At 53.4% G+C, this 17334-nt stretch overlaps 1 protein-coding gene across 5 annotated transcripts in view; it reads right to left on the reverse strand.

Moving 5' to 3' along the window:
• Scube3 (signal peptide, CUB domain and EGF like domain containing 3) overlaps positions 1-11241 on the reverse strand; it is a 34729-nt gene extending 23488 nt beyond the window's left edge. For all 5 annotated transcript variants that reach the window (XM_003473902.4, XM_013156648.3, XM_013156650.3 and 2 more), the window contains exons 1-2: positions 11109-11241; positions 1073-1195 (exon numbers count right to left, since the gene is read on the reverse strand). In XM_003473902.4, coding sequence (XP_003473950.2) covers positions 1073-1195; positions 11109-11193 — 208 coding nt within the window. In that variant the 5' untranslated portion in view covers positions 11194-11241. The remainder of the gene's footprint in view (positions 1-1072; positions 1196-11108) is intronic.
• Positions 11242-17334: the final 6093 nt, after the last annotated feature.

A 17334-nucleotide genomic window follows, 5' to 3' on the forward strand; every position in this document is an offset into this window, starting at 1 on the left:
TGTCTCTGTCCAGTCTTTCTAATTACCACTGTACATAGCCACAGAATATTCCATTGTGTTGCTATATGATAATTTGTTAGTCTTTTTCCTGATTATTGGGCTTTTAGATTTCTTTCACTCACTTTACTGTCATAAATAATGCATCTGAAGAACCTTGCCACTCATATCGTTTCATTTAATTTCATTTGAATGAGACCCTAAGAGTGATACTTATATCAAAAGTTACAAATACCTTGTAAGATTACTGCTAGTATTACAAAACTAGCCATCCTTCCACAGTCATGGGTTCTACATCCACAGATTCAACCAACATGGATCAAAAATAGTCAAAAATGTCTTATCAGTACAGATTTTTTGGGTCATTATTCCCTAACCAATGTAATGGAACAGCTGTTTATATACATAGCATTTGCATTGTATTAGGTTTGATAAGTAATCTAGAAATGATTTGAAGTGTACAGAAGGGTCATGGCAGTCTTATGCAAATGACAGTGATAGTTTATATAAGTGACTTGACATCCTTGAATTGTGGTATCCTTGGAGGGTCTTAGAGCCAATCCCAGTCAGATGCTGAGGGACAGCTACATTTTCCAATTCGTAATGGCCATGAGGAATTAATAAATGTACCTTTTCCTCTGAAGTCTCATCAATACTGAAAGCCATATATTTAAAATAATATTCCAGGGCTGTTCCAATGCGTGTTCATTATGAGGGGAAGAGACTTGTGTTCACAGTGTAATTTCCCCTGGGGTACACACTCTGTTCCTGTCTTCTGGGAATATAGTATAAGGGGTTCCAGTGGGGGTTCCCGCTCCAGCGACCTCACACCTTCGTTACATGATCCTGACTCGTCCCCCAGTCGGCTGTTTGGCTATGAACTGTCCCTACCAGGACTCTGCAGGTTCACATGGTGTCTTGGTGCAAGATAGAACAGGACGCCCTCTCTGGGAAGACGCAGCCGCCCACACTTGGTCAGGGGGGTCTCAGGCCCAAGGGTGGCCAGCTGAGGCCAGCGACCCTGGTTTCCCCTCTCCCAGAGGTCCTGTGTCCCCGGATGCCCTCTCAGCCTCACCTTTGCAGTGTTTGCCATCCCCCGTGTAGCCAGACTTGCAGATGCACTTGTATGACCGAGGGGTGTTCTGGCAGATAGCATCGATGTGGCAGTTGTCAGTCCCCTCCACACACTCATCCACATCTGGCAGGGGCAGAGGGAGACACATGAGACCCTCAGGGGTATCCCTTGAGGGGTATCTTGAAGGTGGGTTTTCCAAGAGCAAATTCCCTCTTCTCAAAGAGAGAGCCCACACTAGATGTGCTGATTGCAGAGTGGGAAGACTATAGCTTCAGGAACTCGGACACCCCACACACACCATGTGCCGCCTTCAAAAATGCCTAATCCACAGTGACAGTTAACCCATCACTTGAAAAACTCCTCTTACACTAAAGACAAACGAACCACAAAAAACCTGTGGACACTTAACATGATTAGGAATAATCACCCTCGTGTGACTTGGTTTCCTCCTCTTAGGAGCAGGCTCGGCAGAAGAGGAATGACAGAGGGCCCAGGGACAGCAGCCTCTAAAAAGGGCGCAACGCCCAGTGGTCATTGTGAAGAGAAGGAGACAGCGCATCTGAGGGACCCTCACCTGCCTCATGATTCTGCTGTACACCGAGCCTGTCCTCTTGCCTGCCATGGCAGCAAGAAGGTTTAGACAGGAAAGAAGTTTTATCCTGGAAGATTTTCTTTGGCCTCTGTGCCATCAACAGCAGAGGACCTGGACCTGGCAGACAGAGTTTGGCACCAGCAACCTGAGGCCTGGTAAGTGCAGCCCCATCGCCTCCAGATCCACTCACCACCCTCACTTTAATCTTCTGCTGTAACCTCAAGTATGCTGTCTGACAACAAGCACTGTACACAGAGAGGAAAAGGCCACCCCAGATCTGGCAAAAATGAGGATGGTTAAGAAAGAAACCTAGGAAAGAGTCGTCAGCAAACAATTCCAACCTCTGGCAGTCCTATGGTGCCTGGAAAGCCAAAGTGAAATCAGGGAGACTTTCATTTAGTTGAAAATGCTTTGCAGAGTGCGTTTGTAATCAGCATTATCCTGGGTGCTGTGGAGGCTCACAGATCAGCTAGATGAAGGACAGGGAGTAACACAAGGGTGTGCAGTGTGCGTCTTGAGACACTAGAGATAAGGCGAGGGGGCCTCTGCCTTGGCTGTGCCTCTGTGTCAGCTCCCCTGGGAGATGCCCCAGCCTCCAGATTCAGGGTGGGAGCCTGGCGATAAATATTTTTCTAACGATACCAGATAACTCAAATGGGCAGCCAGATTCAAGAACCTGTGTTACCTTCCCAATCAGGGAAGGTCCAAGAAAGAAGAGATTATTTCTACCAGTGAACTCTGAAGCCAAAGATAATATATAAGTAGCAGCCTGCCATTAAGAGATGGGGTTTGAAACCAAGACTGACTTCCCAACTATGATCCATCAACTGCAGACCTGCATGGGCTTTGTTTAAATGCAGGTTGTTAGGCCTTATTGTAGAACTGCTGAATCCAAGTCCTTAAGATGCTTGACATATTTTTAGAGTCAGTGGATGGTCAGAGCAGTAATCTCTCACCCATAGATCCGGATGAGCACTAGCTTTAAGCAGTTACCTGTCCGCTGCTTTCATTCTTCAAGAGTACTTAGGGGGAAAAAAGAAAGGCATATAAGGGGCAGATCTGTAGTATCCTGGGGCTGAGAGAAGAACCAAAATCTGGAATGTGTCCCCAAAGACCCTGCCTCAAAATTTCTGGGGTTCTACTCAACTCTACCATTCAACTCTCTCCTAGTCTAGCACGCCCAGTGATTCTAAGTACTGGGAGCCCATTCCCCCGACTCTCCACCTCAGTCAGGCTCTACAGGCATGGTATCTGCCTGCCCATCACACCGTCACCCTGGCAAGTCATCCTCAAGTGAGAGAATGCAGGAGGGGACACCGGAATGCTAGCTCATTAGTAAGCACTAGAGGGACCTCACAAATGTTAAGTAGCTATTTGAGAATCAGTTTGTCCAACTGATGGAGAGAGAGCAGCCCAGAAATGTACTATCACAGGAAGGCCATAAACACTAGACCCAGCCAGTCGCAGGTTGAGATCCCACTCTACTTCTCTCTGGGGAGGGCTTTCTTCTTATCTACTCCTGTTTAAAATGGGGATCGCGATACCTCCTCATGACAGACTGTGAACACTCTCAGATGGGCCCTGAGGTAGTAAGTATGAGATCGCTGGTTCAGACAGCAGTTACTCTGGGACCAGGCTGTCTGCTATGGTGGTTGCTGGTCTCAAGTGACTACCTGACAAAATTTAGCTCCTCAGCTGTGGTAGCCACAGGCCAGTGGACACCCAGAGACTGCACCAATATGAAAGATCATGCAAAGTTCTACTGGACAGCACTGCTCCAGGAGTTCTGAATCAGGGATAACCTGGACCCTGCCACATAGAAGTACCTCTTCTGGGGCCAGCTACAGCTGTCTGTGCTTCACAAGGGCCTGGGTCAGGCTCCCGGCCCCTCCCCGCTTCTTCCCTTTGTCTCTCTGTCTGGAGCAACCTGTGATATAGCCCACAGCAAACTCAAGCTGCCTGGCAGAGCCATTAGACCCTGCCGCAGCAGCAGCCAGCCTGCTCCCTCTTCTCCTTGCCCAATGCTTGTCTTCCTTAACCTGACCATTCTGTTCCTTCACACACACACACACACACACACACACACACTGCCTCATTCACATTCACACTAGAGGTGTTACTCCCCCTTTCTCACCCAGCCACACTACACTCAAGCTTTGTAAATCTAAATTTCTGACTCAAAACTGTCTTCCCTAAAGCTTGTCCTGGTGAGCCCAGTTCCCGGGGACTCAGCTTGCTCCCACACATCTGCAGCCATTGCTTAGCTGCTCTGCTAATTCTCTGAAGCTGTCTCTTGTGACACTTTCTTCACTTGCCTGGGAACTTGTTAAAGGACGTTCCAACTGGTCAAAATCTTTTGCAGCAAAAGCAGCCTAAGGCAGAGCTGTGAGACAAGGTCACAAATTATAGCCAGCAAGCGCCTCCTCCCTTGCTGTTCCCTGTTCCAGAGCTCCCTCCCACCAAACCTGCCAACCCTCGCAAGGATCTGGGCAGGACTCACAGGCATCATCTCATCTCAGCCTGTGTTTACTACTTGGCAAACCAGCTGATACTGCTGGGCATGAGGTGGGTTAGCCCAGTGGTTTTCAACTCTGGTTGCACATGGGAATCACGGGGGACCTTGGAAAAATGTGAATATCTAGGTACCCTCTAGCCCCAATCAGACAGGGTCTCCAAGGAGAGCCTGGGCTGTTGTTTCTCCGCCTTGCCTAATTAAGCAGTATGGCCTGCCAGCGTAGCCAGAGGAGACTCTGGGGCAGAAGAGAAGGACTTCTAGAGTAGCATTTCATCAGTTCTAGTGCCAGCTTGTCCAGCTCTGTGTGGTCCTGGGCAGACTGTGAACCTACTGCTTCCTCCTCTGCCCATGGGAATAACAATCATTACACACCTCCCACGGGGCTGCCCATGAGACTCAAGAACCCGGTGCCACAGTGTGGGCATGCAGTAGGCACTCAGGAAAGGCCGGCTACTGTTACCATCCCATCTCTAAATCTCTCTCCAGTGCCCTGACTACGTATCAGGTGCTGGCTTTATGCTGTACTCAGTACTGTAAGCTCCCTGAGGCTGAGGCTTCTCCTCAGTCTTTGAAATCCACACTGCAGTGGGAATCGAGTTGAAACTGGGCATGGTGGTGCACACCCATAATCCCAGTACTCAGGAGACTAAGCCAAGAGGATCGCTATGAGTTTAGCGAGTTCAAGGCCAGTCTGCACTACATAGCAAGACCCTGTCTCAAAAAACAATAGTAAGACTGTTGAACGTATTTCTTCCACCGGTCAGTGTTACTGAGCACAGACTCAGGATACACTGAAGCCACTTTGTAAACGTTTGTAACACAGATGGGTAGGGGGACAAAATCCATATCTGTAGCATCCCCTCAGCAGAAGCTGCCTTCTTCACTGTCTTATGACCTCACAATTCTTTGGAGTGCAGGGTGGTCAAAGAAGGGAGGCAGGAAGCTCTAAGAAGACAGTACCCCCTTCAGGGCATCCATTTAATGAATGCCAGGGCCATCAGACACTGGGACAATGGATTACAGAGCTGCAGGTTCTTCAGGCACCGTCCAGCAGGGCTGCAGGCATCCCTTGTTAAATAGACAAGGAGCCTAAAGCCAATGATGTCACCTTGGGAAACGGCAAACAGCTAGTACAGAGTGAGGACTCGGGTTCTGGTCCAGTTCAGTGCGCTCTCACTACCCACGTCTCCTAGATTTGAGTAGTGGTCCCCAACCGTTTTTAGCATCAGGGACTCATTTCACAGAACAAAATGTTTCTGATGATAGAGGCAGGGGTAGTTTTGGGGTCAGATTCTCGTAAGGAACACACAGTCTAGATCCCTCACACAGTTCACCGGAGGGTCTGCACTTCCATGAGAATCTACTGCCACTGACCTGCCCCAGGGTGGCGCTCAAGTGCTGAGCCCTGGGAGGCACAGCCTGCAAACACAGAGGAAGCTCCTCTGGGTCACTAGGTTGCCTGCCATCCATCTCCTGCGGCATGGCCAGGCTCCTAACAGGTCACAGACTGCCCAGGGGTTCAGGGACCATCACTGAAGTGTTCGAGGGAAGAAGAATGCATACCTCAGTCAGCGCTGTGCCTCCCTAGTCCCAGCAAGTATCCCACACAGAAACGTGGGTGGACGGAACTGAAAATTGTACATCCATGTAAGTGCGTGCTCTGAGGCTGCAGGCACGGGAGCATCCAGAGAGGAGCACGGGGCAGGGAAGACAGTCACAAGAAAGAAGCAGAGAGAGGTGCAGTGGTGGCAGGTGTTGCCTACCCTTGGATTCACTGCAGAGAGGCCAAGCAGCTGGTCAGAAACAAAAACAAACACCAGGATGCAGGTTCCTGCTGTTAACAGCTTCAAACCACCAGAGAAAAACTCCAAATAAATATAATTAGAATCCTGTAAAAACGTCCTCTCTGTAAACTTGCTCCCCAGGGTCTACCCTTTAAGTGCCCTCCTCCTAGCACTCCCCCACCAATGCCCACGTCTCCCAATATCCTACTCTTATCAGGGATGCCGTAGGTCTGTTGCCTTATCCTGCATCTGCCTGCATCCTAGCAGCTCTGGTCTACGTCTTTCCTCCGTCTGTGACCAGCAGTGACCAGATCTAGACAGCCCCTGCCATGAGACTCTCGAAATCAAACCCCACAGCTCTTTAGGGCTATCATTGCAGCCACAGGGAAAACCATAGGAACAAGCAGAAGCCCCAGCACCCCACATAGAGACCATCATCCCATGTAGCTATGGGTGCAGGGACAAGGTCCAGGCCAGAGAGCGCTCAGTTCCCACAACACCGGCACTGTGGCTCCCATGCCCAGCTTTGCTAGGTGCACATGCATATATCCCAGTAAGTGTGGCTTCGGGCTGATTGTAAACCCCCACGAGAGAGCACAGAACTACTGGGACTTTGGGTCCCTGGGACTTTGGGAGAGGGAAGAAAGGAAAAGTAGCCAAGTGACCTACACTCAGGAAAGCAGAAGTGGAGCAGGGTCTGGGGGAAAGGCCTGGCCTTTAGGTTGAATAACTGGGGGAGGCTGCTCAGGCTGAGGCTTGCCAGCATCCTCTGCCTTCAGCTGGAAGGATTTCAGTTTCAGAGCTGTAAGGGCCCTAGCTTGAAGATGATTTCAGCCATGTCTTCCTCCAAGGCCCCAGTCCTCAGGCTCTCCATTTGGCAAAACCCATTGGCACTGCAACCTCCTGGTGTCACCTGAGTGACAGTGTATGGGACAGGAGGAGAGCAGTCAGCGTGCAGACAGCAAGGGCAGGCCATGTGGCCCAGGTGGACCGTGTGGCCTCTCCATCCCTGGGTTGGCTGTTGCCTGTCTCCCCCAGGGCCCAGCAGTCCTTCTATTTCCAGACTCCTGAAGAAGCTGTCCCCAGGTTGGGGCCTCTTGTGGGTACTGCCAGCCTCAGAGCAGCACCGCAGCTTCCAGCCCTCACAGGGACTCTTTCTTATAAGTGGTCATGTGCTAGGGGTACGGGATGTCAAAGGAGGCCCACACCTGGGCAAGCGGGACCAGAGCTGGGGTGGGGGTAGGCAGGGACAAGGGTGGGTTCAGGCAGCAAGCTCCTCCTCCCCTTCCTCCTCCGGAGGATTGGAGGCCATCGGTTCCCTTCCCCCACCCTCAGTGCAAGGCACCAGACCAAGTCATTCCACTTCTTCACCTCTCCAACCAAAACAAAATGCACATCGCGCCACTTCCTTTTTCCTCTCATTGGAGCATGCACATGCGCGCGCGCGCACACAGACCAACACACACACCCCGAGTCATGCACATGCACACTCACACACCCCAGTGAATGCACACCTCACATTCCCAAACTCACACCCGGCCTGTCTCCTTTTACAACAGGTCCTGGCTGCTCACATCTCAAACCGGTTCTCACGCTCTCAGATTGCAGAAGGTTCCAGCAAACAATCCCATCTGAGGGGTGCTGATGACCTCCTCCTTCCTCTACCTGCAGTGTTTCCGGCCTCAGTGTCCCTCTCCACCCTGCAGAGAGACTCAAGGTGATGAGAGGGGAGGAGTGGAGGACATGGAAACATTTCTGTGCCTGCCCCCTCCCACCCCTCAGACAGGTTCATGAGAAAAGAGGTCAAAGGGATTCCTGAGGAATTTCTAAGCTGTCCACCCCCTTTTGAGAAAAATGGGCTTGGGGAAATTGGTTAAAGATCGCTCCAAGGTAGGGTCAGCGCCTGTCCCCTCTCCCTTCCCTCATTCTCCAGTATGGTGGGGGGCACAGGCACCTCACCCGCTGACATGGGTATGGTTTTCATTTCGTATTTTGGAGGGAGGGGTTAGGAGGAACAGTCCCCTCACTGTACAGTCTGGCCACAGGAGCCGAGGGAAGCGGGAGGAGAGGAAACAGCCACATTAAAGAGGAAGAGAGGGGTGGGGGAAGGAAAGAGAGACACATACACCCAGACAGAGACCCGGAGAGACGCACCGAGACAGAGAGACACTGTTCCCTGCCCCATGAACGCGCTCAGTCCCAGGGATGACGTTACTTGTGAAATCTAAATACCTGACTTTATCAAAACTCTGTCCCCAAGGAAGAGAGAAAACTACCAGGTAAAGGAAAACAGCCAAGTTGGCTCTCTTGGGAGCTCCCCTGGGACAAGTTTCCCTGGGGGCCTGAGACCTTCTTATTCAGCAGTAACCTGAGCCCTGTTCGAGGATTAGGTCTTCTTAACTACTGCTGCCCACCCCTCCCCTCCCCTCCCCTCCCCAAGAAAAAGCAAAGCAAATTAATGCTTTTAAGTTAACAATTATCTTGGTTATCCAGTCTGTCTACCTTAAGATACACAGACAGGTACTTGAAAAACACTCAGAACCGTGTACCCTCCTGCTCCCTCCCTCCCAGGCCGCTGCTGACCCGCCCCTGAGTTCTCCCAGGCCAAACAACAGCAGTGGCTCTTAAGTCACAGTGTCCACAGCTGCCAGCTCTGTCCCATGTGGGTGTCTGTGGTGAGCCTCACACTCCCCGCACCCCACTCCACCCCACCCCACCCCCCACACACACTCACACACACCATTTTACACTTAGGGCTCATCGCCTTATCCCCCTTCCCCATCGCACGTGTCTTTGGCTTTCTCGGTGTGTGCATCTCCGATGAAAAGGGACAGAGACACCGATAATCCCCAGAGGTGCAGTAACTCCATGCAAGATAACCGCCAAGAGCATTTTAAAGACCCTGCAAGCTTCACTGAAAAGCCTGTGGCATTAAGGACAGTTCCAACCCTGAGCGTCCTGGGGTGGGATGACAGGTTTAGGGGCAGGAGAGGCCTCTCCCCAAAGCCCACAGCATCCTGTCTACCGGTAGGGCCCTAAGGCTGCCTGACCAAACAGGATTTGTCCTTCCTGTGGCCTTGCCTGCCAATCTGGGTCTCCAGACAACTTTCTAATTCACAAACCTGTTGTTAGGCAACTTCTGGTGGGGAAGGGTTTATAGGTTTCCTGAATAGCAGGGTCAGCGATCGGGTTCCACTCTGTGCCAAGCTAAAGTCAGGAAGAGAAAGGAAGGAAGGGAGAGAGGGCAGGAGGGAGGGCAGGAGGGAGGGAAGGAGAGAAGGAAAGGATGGAGAGAGGGAGGGAGGAAAGAAAGATGCCAAACTAATTGCTGCCCCGTCAGAGCAGGTGTGGCGCATGAGTGAACAACAGTATTAGTCTGTAAGTTCCTCCAGGGTAGGAGTCGCCCCTCCAGCTGCATTTCCCCCAGGATCCCAGGGGGTATCCCATGAAAGAGGGAGCCCTAAAGTAACCCAGAGGGATTCTGAGTCCTCCTCCTGTTCCTGGAAGATGGGCTGATCCCCAGACTTGAGAGCCTCGGCTTGACGGCACCTGTCCCTTTCAGGGGTCTCCATCTGCTTCTCCTTTGGCCCCAGCACCCTCCCCCAGTCTGCCTAGGCCACTACAGACACTGGCTCCAACTTGAAAGAGCCCCTTATCTAGTCTTTAGATTACTGCATGAAATCTGTTCCTTCAGACTAAACTCCCTAGCTAATTCCATGTTATGAGTAAGTCAGCACGCACTACAAAAGCCAGCTTTGTTTATGAAAACACAAGCAAATCCACAATGAGGAGAGGGGCTGCTGCAGGCTGGGGGTGGGGCAGCAGTGTCTGGAATCAGGAGGAAGAAGAGGCAGCTGGGGTTGGGAGGGGCTGGAGGTGGGTCTGTATTTGACAGCTGAGGGTCTCTAAGGTTTGGTTTTCTTAGGGGACAGGTCGAACTGGGGTGGGGGTCTTCAGAGAAGCGGGGTCTTGAGAGAGGAGAGTGGGCATCTCCATCTGACCAGCCGGAGAGCTAAGTGCTCAAGGCCCAGGCACACAGGGGACCCTACTGTCAGTCACAGCCTTTCTCAACTCCCAAGTTCAACTTGCCTTTGGATCCTGCCACCTTCTCCCCCTGGCTGGCTGGCTTCAGGAGCCCCGGGGACAATAGGCAGAATCATAACCTCCCAAGCTAAACCTCGGTGGGAAGAATTTTCTATTTGTCCATATAAATCTTTTCAGTTAGGGCGCCACTGGGGGAGGGGTGCGGCAGGAGGTCAAAAGGGGGAGGTGGCCTGTCCCGGGAGCACTGTGGCCGGACACCAGCCTGCTTTCCTCTAGTGTAGCCTTGGGCCGGGCGGGCGAGGAGCTCAGGGTCAGGGACTGGGGCACGAGGGCCTCCCAGTCTCTCTCTCTCTCTCTCTCTCTGTCTCTCTCTGTCTCTCTCTCTAATTCCTAGAGGGAGCTGACGGAGCTCTCCAGCCCGGAATTTTACTTTGTTATTTTAATGCAATACTGACCTGGATTTAAATGGAATTGGAAACCCGAGGACTTAATAAATAAATATTATGATAAGAAATGAAAGCCATTCAAGACGAAAGAGATCCCCCCCCTCCGGCAGAAACGCAACATGCTTGCCAAAGCCAAGTCTCTGAAATTTTCTCCTCCGTACCCCTACCAGCCAGTGAGCGACAGTCGGTTTTGCCGTGAGATTCTATTTTTCTTTAACACGTTCCCACTGATAAGACAGCAACTTGGAAATTCTCCCTCTGAACTTTACATGCAGTGGGGCGCGGATGGGGGTGGGGGTGGGGATCTACAGCCCAGCTGAAAAGTTTTCATCCTCGCAGTCTGTCCAGGCCACAACTTTTAAGTGTCTGGCACCATCTGGGAAAGAGAGGATTCTCTGACTTTGGAGGACAAAGTCTTTCGAAGATGCTAGGGGTGGCAGCGAAGTCCGGCGGAGTTCTGCCCATCGCCAGAACTTCCCACTCATCCCCTCCGCCGCCGGCTCCTCCAGCTCTGCGCCCCGGCACGGCGCCCCGAGGTCAGGGACCTCGCTGGGGACCTCCGGGACCTCGAGCCGGGGTCTGACAGCAGCCGGCTTCCCAGCACCTGCCCTGCCCCTCGGCCAGGGCCAGCTGCCGGGCCAGCCTCCCTCCTTACCTTGCGCAGCTTTGCCGTGCTGGGCGGCGCGGGCGTGGACCAGTAGGACGACCAGGCAGAGCCCAGGCACGCGCCCCGCGCCCATGGCTGGAGCTCCGCGCGGCGGCTCGCCGGTGCGGGTCTCGAAGCCCCAGGAGGGCGGAAGCCGGCGGGGCCCCCGGTGCGCCGGAGGGGGAGGGGAGGGGCGCCCCGGCGGGGCCGGGCCGGGGCTGCAGGCGCGGGGCGCGGCGCACGGCGCCCTGGGCGGGAGGCTCGCGATGCCGCCGGCTGCTCCCGGCCGCGGACGTCGGGGAGAGCGAGGCGCAAAGCGCAGCGAGGCCGGGGCGCTCGGCGCGGCTGACGGCAGGGAGCCCGCGCCCTCTCGGAGTCCGGAATCCCACCGGATTCTCAGCTGCGCCGGAGGGAGCTGCAGCCCGAGAGCCGAGCGGGAGAGGGACCTGAGAAAGGGGAGGGGAAACGCGGCGCAGAAACACGCCCTTTCTGCCTCTCTTTCTTCCTCTGGCTCCTGCTCCGTCTCTCGGGCTCCGTCTCTTTTTCTTCCCCTTTCTCCTCCTCCTCCTCTTTCTCCTCCTCTCCTCGCTCCTTTTCGTTTTCTTCCTCCTCCCCCGCCGCCTCCTCCTCCACCACCTCCTCTTTCGTGCCCCTTTTTTTCTTCTTCTTTCAAATGGGGCCTCGGCGTGGCGGCCGCTCCCTCTGCGAGCCCGGGCGCGGCGGCCCCCTCCCCAGGCTGCCGGGCCGCTGCCTGCAGGAATTTACAATCCCGCGCTGGGGGAGCGGGCTCGGTCTCCATGGAGACGGCTTCCCCGGGAGCAGGGAGGTCAGGCGCAGACCGCGCACAATCAATGGATCAATGCAAGCCCCGCTCGGCTCCAGACCAAACAGCACCGAGCTCCGGCTCGTCCTCTCCGCGGAGAGCGGGGGAGCGAGGGTGCGAGCGGCGCAGGTCTGCACGCACACCTCTACCAGGAGACAAAGAGGGCGCCAGGAGTCCGGGAGCTGGGGCAGAGGTGGACACACGGGTGCTCGGAAGGGCCCACGACACAGCCCGACATACGGGACACAGCCACTTAGCACTTGGAAACAGATGGCCCCCGACTGCGGCTGAGTCACGTCCTCCCAACTCTTACCTCCATCTCACCGGGTCCTCCGAACTCAATCTCTAGCCTAGACCTGAGTTCACTTTGAGGACCGAGAGGAAAGTAGCCTTCTCCTCCTGCTAAATCTGGAAGCTCCAGAGCAGTTAGGACCTTGGAAGTAAATCCACTGAGCCACCCTACCCAGACAGTCGTGGACACACATCTCACCCACAGAACCATGCCAATGTGTGTGAGTCTCAAGACACAAGACACAAGCACAGTCCTGCAAGCCTGCACCCATGGCCTGCAGAGGTGGGCCTAAGGCTTCCTCCTTCCAGCTACAGGGGCATCCCGGGGTATGTTCAAATTTAGGGGCGAATTATGTAGAGGGAGCAGTGTCCCCCATCACTAACACGGCCTCCTGGCTGCTTCACCAGCTCTGTGCTCTCTTGCCTTGCACTGCAGGGGAAAGAAGAAAGCTTTGGCAAGAGGTGAAAGGGCTTTCTTGGGGTGTGGGGCTGTGATCAGACTGACCACAGCAGGTCCCAGCAGATACTCAGAGACAGTCTTCTGCAGAGCAGAGACAGCACCCAGATTAGCCTTTCAGACACGCAGGAGGAAATAGCAATGGCCAGGATCTCCCTAAAGAGGACATCGCCAATTGGCATCAGCTGGGGTGGAAGTGGCTTTGTCAGCAGCCTCCACGCCACCCAGGGAAAGAGCTGAGCTCTTCGTTTTGTAGGGATTGAGAGGAAAAGGGAAGACTCCAACTATAGCTCTATGCTGGGATGAAGGGGCAAATCTCTGGCAAATCTGCTCTGAATGGGCCTCAGTTTCCTCATCTAGAAAATAAGAGAGTGGATTCACCTAGGGATGCAAGGGGCCAGGAGGAAGCAGAGAAGGAGGTCCTGAGAACCCCGGGGAAACGTGAGAGGTGACAATGAGGATGTGAACACACAGGTCATGGGAATGGCGTGGAGACACAGAAAGGTTGGGTGGGATAATCTCCGAGGTCTCTTCCAGGCCTGTCGCTCTTAAGATTCCCTCCCTCTCATTCCATTGAAAAAACCCCTCCCCTTGCAGTGACTTTGCCTGCTGCCACCAATTATGTGCAGGGCTGGAGGACAAGTGCAAACTCGCCACCCTTTTAGCCCCAAACAAGAGAGTGGTTTGAGAGAGAGAGAGAGAGAGAGAGAGAGAGAGAGAGAGAGAGAGAAAGAAAAAGTAAGTTGGAGGTTGATCTCTGCGGAGGCTGTGGAGAAACCCCTACTCCGCCTGGCTTGGCTTTGCCACTACACTGGGTCCCTGGTGATGGCAGGAGGTGCTGTAGCCCTGGTGGGCATGGGGGAGTGTGTAGGGTCCCCTAGTGTGACTTTTTCCCTGGCATTCAAGGAAGGAGGCTCAGGCGAGCTGCCCCATCCAAGCCACTGCACCTCTGAAGGCTAGGTGTCTTTTATCCTAGTTTCCTTTTGTCTCATCCATCACCTGCCCCTTGCCTCCCCTCCACACCCCACTGGACACTCGATCAGGTTCTAGCCTACTCCCCAACCCTTCAGAGGACTCTGTAGGGATTCTGTCACCAAGGCACTGTGAATTGGCCACATTGTCCTCTGCTTTGTCCATTTCCACAGGGACTCACACCTGGAATGAGCATCATAACTGCAGGGTCGCACTGTCGAGGGTCTGCGGACTTCCCACATTCACCTCTCAGGGTGCAATTTGCTTTTAGGCTTTGCTTCCTTCAGAGATGCTTGTGTTATTCATTTCTTTAAAATTTCTCCTGAAACTCAATCTGGGGAGAGGACCAACCTGAGACATAACTGATCTATCTTGGTCAGATCCTTTCCGGGCGACCTCTGCCAAGGGCCCCACCACACTCCGGCTTCCCCGACCCTGCCGAGTCTCCTTCTTTGAGCCTTCACTTTTCCTGTTCTTCAGTTTCACCCTATGTAAAGGCAGTCCAGTGCCCTGCCTTGATGGGGAGCATAGTCTACTAGGAAGCAGGTACAAGCCAGAACAGATGGCCCCAAGGTCAGTGTCAGGCCCCACCACTCCCGGCCATCTGTCTTTTCCTGGAGAGTTATTTCACTTCTGTGAGCCTGAGCTTTCTCATCTGCAAAATGGTCATGGTTGTGATACTTCAGAGTGTACTTCAGCGGGTCCCTATCTGACCTCTAGAGCTAAACAAATGTGCAGGTTGAATCTCAGCTTACTCTCCTTGTGTGATTTCTGACAAGTTTCTCAGTCTTAGCTCCATTTTCTCACCTGTAAGAGGGAAGAAAAGCGTTGTGGTATTAAGTGAGATAATGTAAAGAAGACTCCTGGTGCAGAGTTGGCCTTCGTCGGTGGAGGTGGCTGTTTACATTCCCACAAATTCTCAGAAGGTACTTAAAGGCCACAGGGTTTCACGTCAAGTATCGTCATGCCTGGAAAGGAGCAGCCTTAGCCCAGGTCGGGCTTTGATGCTGCTGGGTGTCAGGGCAGCCAACGCGGCCAATGCGATGATTCTCCATCACCCTTAACAGTTTCCAGTTTGTCACACATTCCTACCAAGAAGGTTCCCCAAATCCCATACATTCCAGCGCACAGCCTCTGCCAGCAGTGCTTCCACAATGCGGAGAGGAAGAAGAAAATTCACCTGCCGGGTGGGCAGCTCCAGAACCTCTACTGTGAACACATCCTCCTCGGCCTGTAGAAGGTGCTGATATTCTGAGAGGTAGCCGGGGCTCATAGCTGCCACTTTTCGACATGCTGGGCACCGTACCAGGCCCTCCAGCAAGAATCCCCATGTACTGATGGGAAACTGAGGCCCAAGTAGGATGCCCGAGTACAAAGCTTGGGTACCGCCTTTCCTCTCTTTCCTGCCTCCTGTGAACCCACAGAGATCCAACACAGGCTTGCCATTCCTACAGCCTGTCCTCGGGGGCTGGATCAGAGTCACATACCAGCCTATGTCCCCCGAGGAGCAGCCATGGGACCTGCCCAAGGTCACACAACATAGGGAAAAGGGAAAGGCTGAAGCTGATGCAGCTCGCCCTGACTTCTGAGTCCCCAAGGCAGCACCCTAACATTAGGCCTCGGGCCCATCAGGTCCCTCTCAGCCGCTTAAAGACTGAGAATCCTTGCAGTTCTCACCTACTTTTCCTCTTCTGGTGGCTTGTCCAGTCATCAATCCTGTCATCAAGGGGCAGATGGTACCAGTCCACCTCACACCCTGTCCTACCTTCTCCAGAAAGCATGAAGGAAATCACAAACATGCTTCCCCACTCGAGGGAATGCAGCCCTCAAATATGGTTCCAGAGCCTGCAGATCACAACAGAAATCCCCCGGATGCCGTGATCTTAGCAGACAGGCGAGGTTTGCATGTGCAGATATCTAAATGCAGAATTGCTCAAGGGCCAGGCAGAAAATGGCATCAAAATCAGAGAGCACAAAAATCACCATCCCCTGGCTTCATGAACAAGGGAAACCAGGGCTGAATTTATTTTAGACAAATAAATGGGCAAGATAAAAACAAAGGAAAATCAGTGACTAGAAGATGAGAACAAGGGAATAGTCACAGGACAACAGGAAGAGGGCAAAGGAGAGGAGGTACGAAGGCTTTACTAGGCTGGTGGACAGGTGATGCTCACCTGTCCTTGTTTATCTCTCTTCCAGGATGGCTCATGTATTGGTCACTTTGCCACAAACAGAGGAAGGAAGGTTCTCCGAAAGTCTGCTCCAGCCGTGGGATTCTGGGATAACTTGCTCCCAGGCCCTGAGTCTTGCTTTTGCCAAGATGTCATGGGGAAGAGGTAACCTGGTCCCAGATGCCCACGTCTGTTCCAGGCTCTCCTTTGGCCACCTCCCCTGGCCCTTTACCCCAGTGTCCTCTCACTCTGTCCCACCTCCCTGCCCACCTCCGTACCTGGGTCATTTTGACACCTGCTTTCTGGCTGCTTCTGTGAAGGAAACATTTCCCACTTTGTACCAAGACTAAGGGGCTTCGGAGGAGCACTCAGGCCTCCACCTCCGCCTCCTCCCTGCTCCCCCAGTGCTGCCTGGCGCAGATCCCCCCCCAAGGCCTCTGGCAGCTTCCAAGCTCCACAACAGGATGCCTGTGCTTATCTAGCTTCACCTCTCTGCAGCCTTCACAAGCATTTTTCTTCCCCTTCTTGGAGCCCTTTCTCTTCCTGAAGCTCCTGCCAGCTCTCCACCCTCCAGCCTTTAAAATGCAGCAGGACTGTGGCCATCTAGCTCAGATGTCTTCACTTCCCCGTCTCTCTGACAAGGGAGGCCAGGGTGGTGGGGAGAATCCTGGCTGCCTGGTCAGACTTTCCCTAAGTTTACACCCTAGTCCCTGAAGATGAGTTTCTTCTCTGACTTTCCCTTTTTACCAATGACCCCAACTCAGTTTCCTTGAAGCTCTCATTCTCCGTGTTGTTTGCAGATCTGTATCTTAGGTTCCCTCTCACTTTTTTCCACCTATCCTGTATTTCTACCTATTTCAGAGATGACACTGAGAGTTATTTTTCAGGACCCCAAGCTGTAACTCCCCCAGGTGAGCTCATGGTTGCCCTCGACACTTTCCCTGACCTGTCCTCTCCTGTGAAATCTGCCTGGACGCTAACACACTCGCAGGCCAGCCCTCAGCGCCATCCCATGGCTGCTGCCACAGTTCCAGCCCCTGCTGAGCCTCCCATGGCCCACTGGCTGCAGGGTTCAGTGCTGCCTCCTCAGCATGGTATATGCAGCCCTCCATGCCAGTCCTGAGCCGTTCTCTCCGGGTCTGAACCTCACCTCTTCTGGGGAGTCATCTTGCTGCCCCAGTGGACATGAGGCTAGTGGTCCTTGAAATCTCACCCAGTGATGGCCTTGGCCGTGCTGTGCTGTACACGTCATGACCTGCTTAGCTGCCACCAGTCTATGACACATTTGAGTGGCTGGCCTGCCTGGTCTCCACTCCTCTCCACCAAGGACAGGCTTGATGCACAGTTGTGCTCAGTGAAACTCTGTTGAATGATTGAGGGAATGAACACAGGATCGCCCCCAAAAGTTTGGGGAATTGGATGATGGCATCTTGTATAAAGCAGGCAGGGGCAGGAGACTTTCCAAGAAGGAGGATGATAGGGCCAGGGATTTAGCACAGTGGCATAAGCACCTGCCCAGCA

The sequence above is a fragment of the Cavia porcellus genome, unplaced genomic scaffold (genome assembly GCF_034190915.1).
Source record: "Cavia porcellus strain 051 isolate PalLab524CR breed Dunkin Hartley unplaced genomic scaffold, mCavPor4.1 scaffold_28, whole genome shotgun sequence".
Lineage (NCBI taxonomy): Eukaryota > Metazoa > Chordata > Mammalia > Rodentia > Caviidae > Cavia > Cavia porcellus.